At 35.4% G+C, this 20,296-nt stretch overlaps 1 protein-coding gene across 2 annotated transcripts in view; it reads right to left on the bottom strand.

Annotated features, from left to right (window-relative positions):
- Positions 1–815: 815 nt before the first annotated feature.
- The window catches only part of LOC144962661 (serum response factor-like), a 19,670-nt gene continuing 189 nt past the window's right edge, over positions 816–20,296 (bottom strand). The window contains exons 1-9 of one of the 2 annotated variants that reach the window (XM_078895775.1): positions 20,049–20,296; positions 18,799–19,059; positions 16,454–16,814; positions 15,168–15,341; positions 14,404–14,493; positions 13,716–13,859; positions 12,596–12,642; positions 11,709–11,821; positions 816–909 (exon numbers count right to left, since the gene is read on the bottom strand). The exon at positions 20,049–20,296 is cut by the window's right edge and continues 172 nt beyond it. In XM_078895775.1, the coding sequence (XP_078751901.1) occupies positions 11,726–11,821; positions 12,596–12,642; positions 13,716–13,859; positions 14,404–14,493; positions 15,168–15,341; positions 16,454–16,814; positions 18,799–19,059; positions 20,049–20,296 (1,421 nt within the window). In that variant the 3' untranslated portion in view covers positions 816–909; positions 11,709–11,725. Of the gene's footprint in view, positions 910–10,151; positions 11,822–12,595; positions 12,643–13,715; positions 13,860–14,403; positions 14,494–15,167; positions 15,342–16,453; positions 16,815–18,798; positions 19,060–20,048 lie in introns of those variants that run through there. The other variant, XM_078895774.1, reaches the window with a different exon arrangement.

Below are 20,296 nucleotides of genomic sequence, written 5' to 3'. Positions count from 1 at the left end.
CACTTAAAAACTTTCTGAACTCTTCCTTTTCCTTTCCTTTTCAAGTGTTATGGTCCTTTGTTGCATCAATTCCAATAATATTTATTTTTGTCTTGAGGAGAGGCACCTTCAGTGGGCTTGTTTGTTCTTGTTTGTTTTTAAGGCGTTTGCGACATATTTAGGTCATTTCAGTGCCTTTTGTTTGTTTGTTGCTTTAGGTCTCTTCCAACACAATTGAGGTTATATGAGAGACCGCTGAAACAAAAAAACAAGCAATCTAACAAAAATAGTACAAATGTAAATCAAAATCATAACCTAAAGATATCATAAGCTTAACTATAAATAACCAAGAACAAACAGGCAGAAGATTTACAGAAAAAAAAATATCCCCTGTCAAAAATACAATCACAAACCAAAGAAGCAGGATATGCAAGTAAAGAGAAGAAGAAACGACATCACTATCGGATCGTACACCCATGCGAACATCATAGGTATATGATTCAAGGGTGATGCTCCCATCCAACCACCCGGTCATTTCAGTGCCAGTAAATAAGAAGAAATGGGATAGTAAAAAAAAAAATATAGATTTACAATTAAAAGCACACAACAAAAGAAAGACAAAGGTGATGGTACAAATAGGAAAAGAGGATACAATCATTGTTCATAGTTTGAGATCACCTATACATTAGATTGTTTCATACTTACCAGCCAAGGACTTAGGCCAGGAAAAAGACCAAGCAATCTCATTCCAAGACAAAGACAGAAAGCATGTTGGAAAACAGATATATAGGGGGGATAGAAGACACAGTAAATGCCTCCCCGCCTACTATGGGATGCCAGGAACCCCAGAGTGGTCTTCTATTTGGAGACGAGTTGTTTGTTTGTTGCTTTAGGTCTCTTCCAACACAATTGAGGTTATATGAGAGACCACTGAAACAAAAAAAAACAAGCAATCTAACAAAAATAGTACAAATGTAAATCAAAATCATAACCTAAAGATATCATAAGCTAAATTATAAATAATCAAGAACAAACAGACAGAAGATTTACAGAAAAAAAAATATCCCCTGTCAAAAATACAATCACAAACCAAAGAAGCAGGATAGGCTAGTAAAGAGAAGAAGAAACGACATCACTATCGGATCGTACACCCATGCGAACATCATAGGTATATGATTCAAGGGTGATGCTCCCATCCAACCACCCTCTATTTGGAGACGAGAAAAGCTGCTGAGGTGTGAAAAAAAAAATGGACATTTGACCACTCTCAATAAAGTTAAAAGAACCGATCCAAAAAAAAAAAAAAAGAACTTGACGGGCCTTCAGAGTTTTTTATTTATATTTTGTCATAAATAATAATTCAGTTATGGTAAATCTGACCAACATGTATATACACAATATCATTTAACAATGGATTAATGCACAAGCTAAAATAGAATTCACGTTATCAAAGGATGCATCGTTAATGTTATGACATTTGACCCTGTTAAAATCACAGCTGGTGGATGGGAATTAAAAACAGGTCAACTATCTCTAGGTTACAAGACACTATATAGAGTATGCGGTAAGGACTAAGGGAGTTAATTTTTGACATTTTACACGGTTCAGTCCCTTGATTACAGTACAGATTTCTTCAAAATGGCGACCAATGCTTTCAACACAATGGACACTGTATCGGAAAAAAAAAAAAAAAAAAAAAAAAAAACGCTACAAAGAGTTAGTTGGGGTGCACGATTCTTCCACTTACTTATCATCAAATTTTTTCTTTTAGAGATGTTAATGCGTTTGCGACACTATAAGGTCATTTTAGCCACATTTAACCCAAAAAAAAAAAAAAGGAAGCTGATAAAGAAGAGTTGTAGATTTGAAGATAAGAGAACGAAAGGTAATGCAAGAAAAAAGGGACTGGAAGGAGAGAAAAAAAGGAAGCTGATAAAGAAGACCGAAAGGTAATGCAAGAAAAAAGGGACTGGAAGGAACAGAAGATTCCACGAGCCTATATATGTCTATGGCAACATGCACTTATTTGCAGGTCTGATAAGCCAATTCCTTCTGGGCCTATTGTTGTAATGAAAATTTTGACAAAATGACGCAACAAATTGTTTATTACAACAATGTTAAACTAGGCCCATCACTGCGTTCGGATGTCAGACCTGTATATATGTACATGTCGGCCTATGAACGTCAGAAAAAAAAAAACCCAAATTCACCCGGGACCAGTCTCGATCCCTTTGAAACGAGCACTCTACTGAGCTATCATTACAAATATAGTGATTAGAGGGTCAATAATATAATAAAAAACATTACCTAGACAAACAATGTTTTTAACTTCCATGAAAAATAAAAATCCTTGTATACAATGGAAAATAATGATACTTCTTCAATACTAATGGAAAAGTGTTAGAATTTCAAGTTTCAATGGAAATTTTTTTTTTTTTTTAAAGTACACGATTACATGATCATGTCAGTCAGAAATCAGACAACCACAATAGTCCTCCGTGCAACAGATTGTACAGTATGACATCAAGGCGGGAAAGTAACCACGGAAAATATGATGGCGGAAAACCCAGGAAAAAGTGAAGAGGGGTTGGGGGAGGGAAGAGGGGGTGCAAACACAGGCCAGACCTGCTTAATTAAAAATCAAAAAAATTCGTAATTTATTGGAGGCAAAATTGTAGCTGCTATACTGTAAGTTAATTTTAAAAGTCAGCAATTCACCTTCACAAGGGTTAATTAGCTTTTCAAAATCGTTTAAATTAGATATATAGTCTTGCATTAAGTTTCATTTTCAATAAGTTTGAGATCACCTACATGTCTCTACCAGACATAATCACAGGATTCCACTAAGAGAAATCAAATGTTTAAACCATTATATATTGAAAAGAAAAAAATATGACAGTACCAAGAACAGCTATACTCTAAAGCCCTCCTTGGACAGTGCACAGAGCTGCCAACCCCATCTGATGAGAATGTGTACAATGGGACCTCAAAATGGGGGAGATTTCATAAAAATGGGTACAATTCTGAAATCGATGGAAACTAACCATTGTGAAAGTAAGAGGAAGGTATAATTACATAAAGTCACACCACACAAGCTCAATAACAGCAACAATGATGTTCCCAAGACTATAATCCAATCCTTTCAGGATACTACCTCCCAGCATGAAGATCATAATTGGTCAAAAAATATATGAATATCCACTTGGTCACCAAGGTTTCTCAATAGGCTAGTAATAATATGAATAACAACTAAAGAAAACTGAAGTGACTCTGCACACTAAAAATGGGTACAATCTTGGGGGAAATGTGTACAAGCGTACAATCACTGAAAATGCGTACAATTCCGCATTTTTTGCAGTAGGTTGGCAGCTCTGAGTGCATAACAGAGAAATTGCTTTGTTTGTATTAAGGGTTCTACGGCGCTTGCAACGCATTTAGGTCATATCAGCGCCAGTAAAAAGGAAGAAAATTGGATAGTAAAAACATTCTTGTTGTACAATTAAAAGGATTTGAGAAACAAGTAAGACAAAGGGAAATGGCTCGAATAAGGAACAGATGTAGATTCTTAGGGTTTTACGGCGCTCGCAACACATAAGGTCATATCAGCGCCAGTAAAAAGGAATAAAATGGGATAGTAATAAGTTCTAGAATTACTATTAAAGCACCCAATAAAAGGGAAGACAAAGGGGGATTGGTTCAAATAGGAAACAGATGTACACTCTCATTATTGAGGAATACACTCAAATGTTTACAAATCATATGTTAACAATGAAAAGAACAACAGTACATAACAGAGAGATGATTTACAAGGATAAAAATATCATCTCCCAAAACTATAACTATACATTCGACTGTTTCCCTCCCAGCCAAAGACTCCGGCCAAGATCAGGACAAAACCAAGCAATCTCACTCCAAGACAAAGACATAAAGCAATTGGAAAACAGATTAAGTGGGATAGAAGACACAGCAAGTACCTCCCTGCCCACTATGGGAGGTAGGAACCACAACCAGAGATGTAGATTCCAAGAGCACACTAAGTGTACTTAGTTTGAGATCACCTAAAAGTCTCACCCAGACACCAGCACAAAGTCCCACTAAGAGGAATACACTCATGTTTACATTATACATTCAAATAACAAATATAACAATACATAACAGAGAGATGATTTACAGGGAAAATATATCATCTCTCAAAACTAACTATACATTTGACTGTTTTCCCTCTTATCCAGGCTATCCGACCAAGGCCATGACAAAGACAGAAAGCCGAGTTGGAAAACAGATAATATAGGGAATAGAAACAGTCAGTGCCTCCCTGCCTACTATGGGAGGTCAGGAACCCCACGCAGATCGATCAAAAGTGACATCTTTTATTTGACCAGTTCACTTCCTTAAACCCCTCGGTTTAAAGTCACAGCGAACACTAGATCTTTCCTTCCAAATAAGGAGATAACTAAAAATATGTATGTTTTTGTTTTTGAGGGTTTTACGGCGCTTGCAACACATTTAGGTTATATCAGCGCCAGTAAAAAGGAAGAAAATGGGATGGTAAAAAGTTCTAGAATTACAATTAAAGCACCCAAGAAAAAGTAAGACATAGGGGAACTGGGAACAAATAGGTATCAGATGTAGATTCCAAGAGCATACCACCACTGTACTTAGTTTGAGATCACCTATAAGTCTCATCCTGACACAGGCACAAAATCCAACAGAGAGGAATACACTCAAATGCTTACATTATACATGCAAAATAACAAATATAATAATAAATATTAGAGAGATGATTTACAAGGAAAAAAAATATCATCACGATAACTATGCATTTGACTGTTTCGCTCCCAGCCAAGACTCCAACCAGGACAAAACCAAGTAACCTCATTCCAAGACAAAGACAGAAAGCATGTTGGAAAACAGATATAAGGGGATAGAAGACACAGTAAGTACCTCCCTGCCCACAATGGGAGGTAGGAACCCCACCCTGTATCTGAGTCTGTCAGATCTAGCTGAAAGAACTGTGCGATAGAATAGTGTCCTATCCAAAGGAGAGCAAGAAATTGCTATTGTCTGCTTCATGCTACAGTACCTCCAGCTCCCTGGGATTGACGGCTCTAGAGGAGCATTATTACCATAAAAAATAGACATACATCTAGCTTGAAAAATAACCAAAAAATTATAATATTGGTATACATATCTTCTCTCAATGATACAGATTGTAAGTACACACGAATACGGGTTTCCTCGAACTCATTCGAATGTTCCAAATTTTCTCCTTATTACTCTTTGGTTTCCTCTAAACTTTGTTGTATGTCCCAAAGCAAATAATGAAAGGAAACCATGAACAAGTGTATAAATTATAAAAAAAGAATCATTAGAATCATTATAAGAATTAGAATATGGATTCGAGAGAATTATTTATGGAACGAAAATGATTATTTAAAAAGTTGTGTTTAGGAATGCAGGAAAATAAATAAAATTGGAAAATAAAAGTAACTAAGTACATAATGAAGATGGCAAAAGTGAATATATATATAAAATAAATGGCCTGTTTGTGGTTGTATAAAAATCAGAGGGGTGAGGAGGGCGAGGATGTGACTCTTAGTCTTAGGGGTTTACAAAATGTCTTTATATATCATACAATGTAATCGTGAAGAAGTTTTCTTGATGGAAAATAAAAACCATTATGATTAACACACAGCAAATGTTCGGTCATGAGCTGTTTGTCATGTATAATCAGGGATAAAGATCTGAACAAGTGTGTATGAAAGGTGCCAGACAAAGCAAGAAAGAAAAACAAGGAAAAAAACTACCCCAAAAAATCAGACTTTTTGGTATGGCTTTTTTTTTCTTTCTTGCTTTGTCTGGCACCTTTCATACACACTTGCTCAGATCTTTATCTAATACGGGTGCCTGCTCCTTAATATCTTAATCAGTGATGCCCTTTGATAAACTTTTTTTTTAAAAGCTTGACATTTTTTCTTCTCTTAAAGACAAAACATGAAAATATTTGGTGCAAAGACTCTCTTTATCAAATGGCATCACCCTTAAATCATAAAAAAAGGATACACATATCCATCTGGCTTCCCCTTAACTGTTGCCTTTAAACAACAAATACTTTCATCTTCATAAAAAAATATCAACTCACCAATTTTAAGGGTTTTACGATATCAGCGACAGTAAAAAGGAAGAAAATGGGATAGTAAAAAGTTCTAGAATTACAATCAAAGCACCCAAGACAAGGTAAGACAAAGGGGTATTGGTTCAAATAAGAAACAGGTGTAGATTCCAAGAGCACAATATCAAAGTACTTAGTTTGAGATCACTAAAAGTCTCATCCAGACACAAGCACAGGTCCCCACGAAAAGGAATACTCAAATGTTTTACAAATCATATATAATATAAATAAAACATAATACAGTGCATAACAAAGGGATAATTTACAAGGAAAAACATATCATCTCCCAAAAATCTAACTATACATTTGACTGTTTCCCTCTCAGCCAGAGCATCGGGCCAGGACCAGGACAAAACCAAGTAATCTCATTCCAAGACAAAGACAGAAAGCAAGTTGGAAAACAGATATAGGGGGATAGAAGACTCAGTAAGTGCCTCCCTGCCCACTATGGGAGGTCAGGAACGCCACCCAGCAACCACGAATGTCAACAACACGCTACCATCCTGAATATATCTTTAAAAATAAGCATATTTATAAAACGATTAAACAAATAAAATCAGCAAATTTCATCATCACTGCAGTAACACACCCAATCCAATCCAGTAACACACCCGATCCAATTCATACTGATGCGTTTAAACAATGAAGATAGACACAACAGTTGTGTGATGTGGGATAGTGATCGCTTATGGCTCTGTATCACTATAAATTATGTCCATTCTCAGAAAGAGAAATAGGTTTCTACTGGAAAGTCATGTATTATGAAACAGGTTTTTATAATAGTGTATCACTTGAAACCCATTATTCCTTAACAAACATACATTAACCAATTTTTATTAACGACACGAAAATAAAAATTAAATTTAAAAAAGAAATTTTCTATATTTATTGTTTGTTTTTGGATTTGATTTTAAACTTTTAATATTTGTATTTTAAAGTTTTACGGCGCTTGCGACACATTTAGGTCATTTCAGCGTCAATAAAAAGGACGAAAATGAGATAGTCAAAGATTCTAGATTTACAATTTCGAAGCACACAAGAAAAAGTAAGATAAGGGGGAAGGGTCGACATAAGGAACAGATGTAGCCAAGAGCACACTATCAGTGTACTTAGTCTGAGATCACCTAAAAGTCTCATCCAGACACAAACACTGGTCCTCAGTAAGAGGAATACACTCAAATGTTTAGAAACCGATAGAAATATATATATAAGCTATATATAAAATATATATTATCATATAATTATAACAAAATAATAAATGCAATAGTACACAACAGAGAGATGATTTACAAAGAAAAGAATATCATCTCCCAAAAACTAAAACTATACATATGATTGTTTCCCTCCTAGTCAAGGACTCCGGCCAGAGCCAGGACAAAACAAAGTAATCCCATTCCAAGGCAGAATGCAACTTGGAAAACAGATACATGGGGATAGAAGACATAATGTGATCTCCTGCCCCACTATGGGAGGTCAGGATCCTCACCCAGTTTTTGCATTTGTCAAACACCAACCAACAAGCATAATTGAAAACAGACCTTGGCGTTATAATAAACCAACATTATTTCATCATTCTATAAAACTGTGTTCATTCGAGAACAAGAAGGCATATGTCATATGTGTTTGTTTATAATGATCACAACATGGATAAGGAATAGATAATGGCTCCATTTCTATGTTATTGTAATTCAGGCCTCAATGCAGAGAACACAGCCAGGCATGGACTGCAGATCCCCGATGTCAAGGCACAATCTGTGAACCATGAGTTCAGTAATGGCAACAATAATAAAAATATAACACTACGAGTGTTAGGAGTAACCGGTAAAATGTTTGTTTTGTTTAAACTTTTTAAAGGGTTTTTACGGCACTTGCATTCCATATAGGTCATTTCAGCACCAGTAAAAAGGAAGAAAATGAGATAAGAGAAAAAATTCTGGAAAGTAAGACCAAGAAAACTGGTTCAAATATGGAACAGATGAAGATTCCAAGAGCATACTATCAGTGTACTTAATGTGAGATCACCTAAAAGACTCATCCAGACACCAGCACAGAATCCCACTGAGAGGAACACAGTCTATTTGTCTACAGAATATATCCAAAACAGAAAACATAACTAACAATACATACCAGAAAGATGATTTACAAGGAAAAAAACATTATCTTCCAAAACTAATATCAAACATTTGACTGTTTTGCTCTCAGCTAAGGACTCCGGCAAGGACCAGGACAAAACCAAGTAATCCCATTCCAAGACAAACAGAAAGCAACTCAGAGAACACATATAGGAGGATAGAAGACACAGCTAGTAATAGTGATGCTGATAAATTGGACACAGAGCTATATCTCCTGCTATGAGTAGATTGCCCATCGCATCAGTTCAGCTGAAGGCACTGCTCAACATGAGATCATACATCACAGACACAAAGAAGAACCAGACAACATAGCATGACACAGAAACGGGGAGGAATCGATTACAAAGGTTTATGGGACATTATCATATTTCTCTATTAGTCTATTAACTCTCTCCTTACCGATCCGTTTCAGTATTTTTCCAAAATGACAGGCTTACCCAGCAGAAATTTTTCTTTTCTCTACAAAACAACATTATGTTCTTATTAATTCTTCAAAGTTTGTGATGTACAAAATAAATCTGAATAAGAAAAATGCCTATTGTGTCGTAACAAATAAGACGATTTTTCTGTAGGTGGTAAGGAGAGGGTTAATCAGTGCTGGTGGTGACAAAATGTGAAAAAAAAAGAGAAACATTTTGAACAAAAGCCTCAAAGCCCCATTTTTACTGCATCAATCCCCCCACCTTTAGAACTATTGGGAAGATAAATTAATATTGATACTCGAGCTAACTTCTAAAGATTTTGTTCTTAAGGGTATTAGGGTGCTTGCGGCATAATTAGGTCATGTCAGTGCCAGTAAAAAGACGAAAATTGGAATAGTCAAAATATTTTAGATTTACAATCAAAGCACCCAAGAAAAAGTAAGACAAATGGGAATTGGTTCAAATAGGGAACAGATGTTGATTCCAAGAGCACACCTTAAATGTACTTAGTTTGAGATCACCTTAAAGTCTCATCCAGGCACCAGCACAAATCCCACTACGAGGAACGCACTCAAATGTTTACAGAATACATAACTAACAATACATAACAGGGAGATGATTTACAAGGAAAAAAATATATAATCTCCCAAAACTATAACTATACATTTGACTGCTTCCCTCCCAGTCAAGGACTCCAACCAGGGCTGGGGACAAAACTAAGTAATCTCATTCCAAGACAAAGACCTAAAGCAACTCGGAAAACAGATATAAGGGGATAGAAAACACAGCGTGACCCCCTGTCCCCCCATGGAAGGTCAAAGGACCCCACCACACATCAACTCTCTCACTGCCAATACATTTATTGGGGGTAGGGGAAGAGAGGGATAGGGTGCAGTCTTTTAATAAGGAGGAAATTCCTCCTTTGACTCCAAAACTGTGGATCTAAAACTACCAGCACTGATCAACTAAACCATTGTACAAAACATGCAACAATATCAATACTCCATTACATTCCAATCTACAAACATTCAGAGCGTGTATAAAATATCACAAAACAAAATTGAATATAACAGCTTAAAAAAAAAAAAGAACAAAATACCAAACACGGAACGTTTCAGGCTCAAAACCCTTCTTCAGCTAATGCATTTATGTCTTTGTTTTTTTAAAAAGGGTTTTGAGTCAAAATGTTCCGCGTTTGGTATTTTATTCTATTTTTTTAAAGCTGTTATATTCAATTTTTACAGTCCACAGCTTCTAGCAGCTTAGTAACACTTTGACTTGTATAAAATAGCACCATCGTTTCTCTTACAGCAATTCCTAACTTTGAAAGAGTTACTCCCACCTATCAACCTGTGATGATATCACAAACGCATCTCTGCCGTCCTCTCATTGAAACTTGATTTTGACCATATAAGAAAAGAGGGTGCAGTACTAGAAATAAAATAATTTTTTTTTTAAATACAAAAGAAAAGAAAAGTTAAGTAAAGCCCCACCATATCAACCACCTCGCTTAAATGGTCAGCATAAATAAAAAACAAAGACGAATCTATTCAATATTCAATTTATGGCCAATTAACTTTCCACTTTATCTTGCTCTTTTAGTTTGTAAAATTTTTCAGATTAAATGTAGTTAGAAACCTATAAGAAAGATAGGAGTCTGGTTTGTGTTGTGTTGTGTGTGCGTGCGTGCTTGTGTGTGTGAATGAGTATGTTTCAGCCAAAGTAATTTGTAATTTAAGCCCTTAAAGTCTGGTGTCTCGGAATTATAGCGCTATATGTTTTCAGCAATATTATTATTATTATAATTATACAAAGCTTCGAAAAAGAACAAAACATTAAACACAGAACGTTTTGGACTTAAAACCCTTCTTCAGACAACAACAAAATTAAGAAAAACATAACATCACTTAACATCCAGAAAGACAGCAGAAAAGCGTTTGGTATGTCTTGTCGACTAGTACTTTCATGTCGTCTTATTTTTGTTATTGTCTGAAGAAGGGTTTTCAGTCCAAAACGCTCTGTGTTTGACGTTTTGTTCTTTTTCGAAACTTTGTAAAATAATAATAATGCAGAAAACATATCAATGTATTTCTTACTATTGTTATTGGCTGACTCATGGTTTTGACAATGAAACATTCCTTGTTTAGCATTTTGTTCATTTACTTTTTTACAGTCCACAGCTTCTAGCAGCCTAGAATTGACATAGTCCTACATATAAGTAAAAGTTCCAGATAGCTCAGTTGGCAGAGCATTTGCTCCACAAGCAAAGGGACCAAGATCGATCCTGAGTGAGGTCGAGATATTTTTTCTGCCCACCCAGCAGTGATTGAGTTTGATAAATCTGGTGGAAAGTACTTTGCAATAGACTAGTGTCCTATCCGAAGGGTAGCAAGCAATTACTATTGTCAGTTTTATGCTATAGAAATCGGGATAAACTTCCGACCTCATGGGCCCGAAGGACTACTACCTATATTGTAGGTAAAAGGTGGTATTTACTTCATTGCTTTCTCAATTATGTAAAACATCCCAAACATGGTGGTGTTACTAGGTTTAACACTGAATGTTCTTATTTGCCGTAGAAGCTGAGTCAATTTTTAAAAAAAAAGAGAAACCCCAAAACCAATCGAAATAACATAAATATATATCTTTTATCAAAAGATGAAAGTACATCCGATGTAAATCAAAAGAAAGATTTGCACCAACGTTTCTTATCTAGGTCATTTGACTTACAGATGAAATGAATACTTAATTATGATAGCTATATAATACTGATAAAGTAAGGGGCTATATGAATGATCTGGTTACACCAATGAAATCAGCTCCGTAATACTTCTCTTACAAACCAAGTCATTCACACCACTATCGTGACAATCTATTTTCACTCACTTCCAGTTTGACTCCACGTATTCTGCTCTCTTACAAACTCAATCATCCACACGACTATTATGATAAACAATTTATTCTTTCTCACTTCCTGTCACATGCAAATAAATGTAAACGCACCCAAAAATAAATCTTTCTTATTTTTTCAACTTTTTCGCAGGCGGTTGCTTGCCTTGTCCGGTGTCGTCTGCTGAATTATTTCCAGGCGTCGGAGGATTTGCCAACTGCATCAACTGAAATGGAGATATCAAAATAAGAAATAGTCACAACACCCAAACACGCATTAGAATATTGATATGTGTCATTTTCCAAGTGTGCAACTGGTAGAAAAAAAAAAAAAAAAAAAAAAAAGAATCCATTTCTTTTTAAGCTAATATTGTTCAGCTATGTGGTCTAGTGGTACGACCCTCGCTTTCGGCTCGGCGCATAGTTGAGTCCTTGGAAAAGGCTCTTTACTCACATTCTCTCACCGTACTCAGGTGTAAAATGAGTACCTGGCCGTTAACAGCTTTGTCTTTGTCCGAAAAATTGTAATATCGCCTAACAGGCGTCATGTCCCGTCCTACATGTTAAATGTTGCTTTTGGTCGAGGACCCTTTGTAAAGCGCTTTGTTCACATTTAGTGGATATTGCACTATTTAAAGCTCAATTTAATTTAAATTTAATTGTTCAGAACGCATTTGCTGTAAAAGCCTCTACTAAGTCTGTGGTACACAGTATGAATAGCACAAGAAAGTGTGCAATGTCTCTATTTTTTATCCTGTAAAATTTTGTCAAAACCAGTTACACAGTTATAAAATGACACCACTGATATGATTAGTGCTCAATGCCACTGCTGATTTGGGAATATTATTTTAAGAACTAATTTCTACATTGAATAAAATAAAATTCACAGTTTTAGTTAATGGCACAATAATAATAATAATAATAATAATAATAATAATAATAATAATAATAATAATAATAATAATGTAACACAAATAGCAATCACAACAAAAATCACTTACAGGAGTGCCACTCATTGGTACTGGTATCGTTATAAATTGTTGGCCAGCTAAAGAAAAAAAAAAAAATATATATATATATTTATTAAACGATAAAAGACGAAATATTTGTTGGCATGAAAACAAAAGTCTCAGGGATATTTGTGCAAAATAAGTTTTTTGAGTATTAAAATTGTATTATAACCAACAAATATGACCTTGCTGTGATGAAATCGAAGAATCAATTAATCCGCAGACTCTTTAAATTACAGAATTAGGTAATGACACAAATAAATGTCCGAAAAGTGTATCAGATAATTGCCTAGTTATAAAGGCACATATAACGGAAAAACATTATGAAATCAAGCTATCATAAGAAATGATTCTATAATTCATATACACCGCTCTGTTTTCAAATTCTTAAGTCCACAAGTAACTTCTCATGTATTATATCAGAAATTACAGATCAAAGACTGAACAAGTTTGATATAGCTGATTGTATAACAAACTTTCATGGCTGCTTTCTTGCACTGCATTATCAATGCTGAATTATAATAATAAAGAAATAACAAAAATGAAAAATAGAGACATAACAGATTCCATAACTCATTTATGCTTTTCTTTTTCATTTCTTTATGAATGATCATCTCGGAGATTCAAATTCAATGGACGAACGAGTCCTATCAAAATTGAAAATAAAACAAACCTTCACTACACTTCAAAATTGAAAATAAAACAAACCTTCACTACACTTCAAAATTGAAAATAAAACAAACTTTCACTACACTTCAAAATTGAAAATAAAACAAACTTTCACTACACATCAAAATTGAAAATAAAACAAACCTTCATTACACTTCAAAATTGGAATAAAACAAACCTTCACAACACTTCAAAATTGAAAATAAAACAAACCTCCTCAACACTTCAAAATTAAAAATACAACAAACCTTCACCACACTTCAAAATGAAAATGAAACAAACCTTCACTACACTTCAAAATTAAAAATAAAACAAACCTTGAGTACACTTCAAAATTGAAAATAAAATAAACCTTCACTACACTTCATCACTATTAACAATGAAGAATTTCTAGATATATAGATATTGAAACCAAAAAAAAAAAATAAAAATTTCCACTTACCCCCAACCTGGTCTGACTGAGTCATGGAAATGGCTGCAGGTGGTTGTGAGAAATTAAAAATGGTTCTGTCATGTAAATTCTGTGTGGGGGTGGCATAGACAACGCCTTGGGGAGTATGGTACATCACTATGCCAGGGGTCATATCTGGGGTCAAAGTTAAGAGTAGAATAAACCCTTCACAGCTGTTTTATTGCACTGCATTATTAATAATGAAGAATTTCTAGATCTATAGATATTGAAATATAAAGTAATTGTTGCTTGTTTTTGCTTTTTTAATTTGAAGAAGCAAATAAAAAAACAAAAACAAGCAATAAAACATTACGATAATAATAATCTTATACAAAGGGACGTAAGATCACGTGACCTTAAAACAAGGAACTTTTTTAGGAAATTTTACTGGACATTGAAAAAATTTTAATAAGCTCTGAGACGGTTATAGTTATAGATCCTTTGAAGGGTATTCATGGGCATATATTTTGCACAGATGAAATAATATTCATATTTATAAATATTTTCGTTGACAGAGGATTTTGTAACACAAATAAGCAGGTGGTACGAACCAATTAAAATCAATCTGTTTGGTCTAATGTAAATTTTTTTTTTTAAAGGGGAAAGGGGAGAAGAACGAAAATTTACTTGCAACATCATGTTATAATAAATTTATGTGAGGAGTTCAAAACAAACTTACTCTGCATGATATTAATGGAGGGGGTAGAAACTGGAAGAGGAGTGTTGAGATCACCAGAGTTATTGGTCTGACTATGAGCAGCGGCTTGATCTGGAATAAAGACCACATACTATTAAACATGAACTAGAGGTGCCTAAATGAGTCAATAAAATGGAGAGAAAGATAAAGGGAGTAAATGTGACTCATAAATAACACAAAACACGAAATTTCGCAATTACTTGAAAAAGGCCAAAGGCTGAAACATCCTTTGTTTCGTGTTGTTCCCTTATTTATGAGTCACATTTACTCCCTTTACATTTCTCTCCATACTATTAAACATGCTCATTAATCACTTTTAGTTTATTAAGGTGAACCACTTTATCTCAGAATAAATACACAGCCAATTGTTCTTTCTATATGTGAATACCGATTCTCCTCTCATAATAATGTTTGTATTCTGTTTCAATGGTATAAATTAAATATCAATAATTATTATCATGAAATTAAATAAAAGCATTTTTTTTTTACACTGTTCATCTCCACCTGCTGGTAGTCAATGCACTTTTATTAAATTGCATGATATAAAGACAAATAATATCATTAATGTCAATTGTGATAAAACTTTTTTATATTCTATTAGTAAGAGAAAGCGTACATGTGTGTGAGTATGTTAGAGAGAGAGAGAGAGAGAGAGAGAGAGAGAGAGAGAGAGAGAGAGAGAGAGAGAGAGAGAGAGAGAGAGAGAGAGAGAGAGAGAGAGAGAGAGAGAGAGATGTATGTCTTACTACTTAAGGCTGTTACGACTTGGCTGAGGGCAGATGGCTTGAAAACACTAGAAGTGGACGAGGATGATGAAGATAACGATGTTGAAGAGGACGAGGATGGCTGGGATATTTGGGGTATAGAAATGGCTTGACCCACCGACACACCCGGGGTCTGGAGCAGAGGAATGGCCCCACCTGGAATGGAAATGTTTATTTTTAAACAATGTTAAAACAAGACAGTTGTTAAAGCAGTACTTTTTTACAACTGTGGAACATGGGCACTAACATTGTTAGTAACAAAAAGCGAAAAAGATAAACTAGATGCCTTCCTTAGGAAACAGCTCAGGAGAATTCTAAATATCCACTACCCAATCAAATCGCTGTATCTAAAATGGGAAGAAATAATGCTATCGATTCAAATTTTAGAAACAAGGTGGAGACTATTGGATATATTTTAAGGAAAGACAGAAATTTTCCAGTAAATAAGACAATGGCGTTATTCTTTTCACCAAGCGGACACAACAAAAAAACGCAATGGCAAACCCTCAACAAACATATATACACTACGATAAATAAAGATATCAAGCGCCTTGATGACACACAAGAACTGAGATGTGAATAAGATTTAGAATACCTGAGATCCATCGCAGCAGATCGTCATCAGTGGAAAGAGTTAACTCAACAAATCAGAGAAGCTGCCAATGCATCCCAGTCCGAAGATTAGGAGGCGATTAGCAATACGTCAAGTAAGTCAAGTCAAATAAGACAATTAAAAATGATTTCTAGTATTAGTATCCCCTTCAATCTATCTGTAAAATAAAGACTTTTGCTAATATTTCAGAAACAAAATTTAGGAAAATTCTAAGAGAAACTTTCTGGGCTTTAAATAAAGATGAAATAATAGATGATGATGGTGGTGGTGGATATGGGGATGGTGATGATGATGATGTTGGTTTCTCTGGAATTTCAAAATAATGGGAAAACAGCTTGAAATTAGGGAAATCAGAAATGATGTCAACTATGCTTTTCAATAAAATTACTATTCCAACAAATCACATGGAACACTTTAAAAAAATGAATTCATAATATTCATTTGGTTTCAACATTCCTTTGTTTATTATTTTACTGAAAAAGGGTTTGTACCCAAAACGTCCATTGTGTGTACGGTTTCCATCTGAGGCTTTTTCATACTCAACATAACTCTTCATTAGTATTTTTCTGTTACCGTGCTTCAAGCAGCCGCCGCCACTCTCTACAATAATCCTGTGATTGTGGTATCATCCATTATTATTATTATTATGACCTACCTTGAGAAAGGATGACCGGTATCTGCATGGTGGATATACTGGTGTTGGTGGAATTGATGCCATTGTCGCCATTACTACTCACACCTGGTTCTTTGTTGATGACCTGGGTCTGTGGCAAGGCTATGGATGGGGCAGGTTCGAACTGTGCGTGGGAGACTGCTTTAGAGGAAGCGATAGAGGTCGCTTCTCTTTGGACCTTTGCTAACTTATTGACTTGTTCCGCTAAATTGAGGGCTTGTTGCTGATGACGCTGGTCTTGCTGCTGTTGCTGTTGTCGATGCTCTTGGTGTTGTGGTGGGGCTATTGTAACAACATGTGCTCCAGAGGGAAACACAGGCTTGCTGTTGCTGACGTCAAAAACCTGGAAGATTAAATAATAATTTCAACAAAGTATGAGTTCATCAGCAGTTTTATTGAAATATACAACTGTATACTGTATTGTACGACTTGGTTTTATTCATAACACGTGTCAATTGACAGTATGCGTGTTGTAAGATTATTGTTACAAATGTTATGATTTAGTGTTATAATGTCAATGTAAAGCGCATGGAGCACGGCGTCGTAATGGTTATGCACTGTAGAAATGATATTTATTATTACTTATAATGATTGTTATAATATAATCTCTTAGATCAACGTTTAACATCTTGCATGATAATGAAGGGCTTTCTCATGAAAAAAAAAAGATGAAACAGTGATACACAATTTTTTAAAAGAATTCAATAAAAATCGGTTATATCGGTTAAAAGCGGAGAAGTTAGTTTATTTGGAGAATATTTCTATACTATCGATTCGTTGCAAGTTGAGCAAGCATAAAAATCAAAATTTCTTCTTATTCTGTCCTTTCATATGTTCAGCCGGAATGCAAATTACTGGCAAGTTCCTCTATTAAATTCAGAAGGGAGACATGTCATTTACAAAAATACAGACTTACATAATGTATTTGTTGAACACATGATTCAGGGTTGCCAATTCAAGAGGCAAAAATTTACTGAACTTTTACATAAAAGACACAAACTGATCCCTATCTGAACAATGGAATATCATAAAAAAGACATTTCATGTCATGCGGCTATGTGGTCAAGTGGTATGACACTCGCTTTCGGATTGGAAGGTCATGGGTTCTAGCTTCGCTCAGCGCATAGTTGAGTCCTTGGAAAAGACTCTTTACTCGCATTCTCTCACCGTACTCAGGTGTAAAATGAGTACCTGGCTGTTAACAGTGTTGTATCTGTCAGAAAAAAAATTGCAATACCGCCTAAAAGGCATCATGTCCCGTTCTACATGTTAAATGTTGCTGTTGGCCAGGGACCTCTTGTAAAGCACTTTGAGCATGTATAGTGGATATTGCGCTATATAATAGAAAAAGCTCAATGTACTTACTAATCAATAAATGACATGCGTTATAATTAAGGATAACATTAGGTCAAGTATGATTTTCCTTAAATACTTGTATCCTGGTGGTAAGGGGAAGGAGACTCCTTTTCCAAATGGGCACATCTTACGTAAGGTTGAGCTTCAATTTTCCATTCCCCCAGTGATTGGAAAGATACAGAAGTATGCTTTTTTTCTTCTTTTCAACTTACTGAATTCCGTAAATATACAGAAAATCGGCAACCCTGACAATTGCCATATTCTTGGATTCCACCTTTCTCATTCTGATTAAATTAATTTTTCCTCCATACTATTTCAAAATCACATTCTTGATATTCCATCGGTATCAGAAATTTTTTTTTTTTAAATCAAGATTTTATATAGCGCAATATCCATTAAATGTGCTCAAAGTGCTTTACAAGGGGTCCCTGGCCAACAGCAACGTTTAACAATAGGAAGGGACATGATGCCTTTTAGGCGATATTACAATTTTTTTCAAACAAAGACAATGCTGTTAACGGCCAGGTACTCATTTTACACCAGAGTACGGTGACAGAATGTGAGCAAAGAGCCTTTTCCAAGGACTCAACTATGCGCTGACCAAGGCTCGAACCCAGAACCTTCCAATCCGTAAGCCAGTGTCATTCCACAAGACCCATAGCCGCACATTGCTATCAGCATAACTTAATAGATCATCTAAAAGTGTAACCTTTAGTTTTTCTCAATTTCTTATGTCAACTATGACTTGCAAAGTGCCATTGAACACGTTTGGGTGGAGGTACACTTGTTAGGCTGAATGAAAAAAATTGTAACGGATGTGTTCGATTTCTCTCACACTCACACAAAGTTGATTGAACAGTTAAACAGGAAAGCTGATGCTCTTGAAAGAGGCAAACTAAAATGAACACATGTTCTCAACCGTGTGGACAAGGAACTGCAGCAAGCATATCATATAAGCAATTAAATCAAACCTTTTGCTCTTCTTCAGGTACAACACATGAGAGTTCAGTTTCCTCAAACCCAGATGGATTCATTCTCTGCTCCAAAGAATTTGTTGCCGAAGCCCCAGAAGCAGAGTCAGGAGAATTGAGGCATGTTTGGATAAGAGCTTTTCCACTTTCACTTGTAATCATTGGCTGGAGTTTGCGGGTGGCAAATGTGTACACGTGACCAGTTTCACTAGCTACTAACAACATCACTTGTGTTCCAGTTAGTGTGGAGAGCTCATATGCCTTGAAAGAGAAGAAAAAAGGGAAAAAATAATGAGTGGCTAAATATAGTCGTTCATCACTATAACTTTTAACTATAAGGAATCTCAGAAATCAGGTGTGATGTTAAATGATGTCAGAGTCAGAGACTGTGTGGGTGAAAATGTTTGTAAAACCCTACTGCCCTGGTATTGTCCTTGAATAAGGCACTTGATTCTGGTGTGCCTGATTATAGAGCCTATAAACATAGTCATTGTGTTAAAGTGTTAGTACCAAAAATTTTTTTTAAAAAATGACATTTAAATTCAATGGGCATGTTGCACTGTATGAAATGGAAATTTGGTCCATTAACCAGCTAGGGGAATAAAAAACGAAAACTATAAAGCGCATTTTAACATGATGAATTAGCGAAAATGCGCTTTATTTGTGTCATAGCATATATGATGACGGAAGGCTAAATCATAAAAGATTATAATAAAAAATAACAGACGAGGTGTTAAATTGAGTGAGTGAGTGAGTGTGTCAGAAAGATAAATAAAAGAGAGAGAGAGAGAGAGAGAGAGAGAGAGAGAGAGAGAGAGAGAGAGAGAGAGAGAGAGAGAGAGAGAGAGAGAGAGAGAGAAGGGGGAGGGGTGGGGTGGGGGTGGGCAGGGCTCTGCTCTTCATCTTTTACTTTTGCACGCTAAAGACTGGCTAAAGGAAGCAGAGCGTGTGCTAAATGAAGAGTAAGAGTAAGAGAAGTCATCGCTATTTGAAATTTCAATTCAACAATCAACAAAAACTTGAACTTTGTTTCCATTTTAAAAGATATTTGTCCCCATTTAAAAGTGTAAAACCTAAGAAGTTAAAAACAAAAACATTGTCGATGAAATCTGTTCGTTTGAGTTTCAGTAAATACAACACACTCGCACTTGGTCGGCTACAACAAAATCGTGTTTTATTTTCTCAAGAAAAAAAAGTAGGTCAAGTGTGTTCACGAGTCTAAAACCAGTAAGTAAAAAAAGTTTCTTTACCTTTTTCATAATACCCGTCTTCCTCTTGCTGAACGTTGTATATCTTCTTAATTTGTTTTCGATAAATTCCATTTTGATTTTGACCCTACCCTTGGTCTTTTTACCTGGCTTGAGGCCAGAGGTTTGTTGGATTCCTCCATGCGCTTCATTGTAGGTAGCAGAATCTGAATCCTCCGAATCATCTTGGCTTGGATCAACTGTTTCAAAAATAAAGTTATCTGGAATAGGTTGTCCGTTGCTAGACACAT

The sequence above is a fragment of the Berghia stephanieae genome, chromosome 1, assembly GCF_034508935.2.
Source record: "Berghia stephanieae isolate SIO BIC M18660-M18661 chromosome 1, UCSD_Bste_1.3, whole genome shotgun sequence".
Classification (NCBI taxonomy): domain Eukaryota; kingdom Metazoa; phylum Mollusca; class Gastropoda; order Nudibranchia; family Aeolidiidae; genus Berghia; species Berghia stephanieae.
The sequence above is the reverse complement of the archived record's forward strand: the minus strand, read 5'-3'. Positions and strand labels throughout refer to the sequence as shown.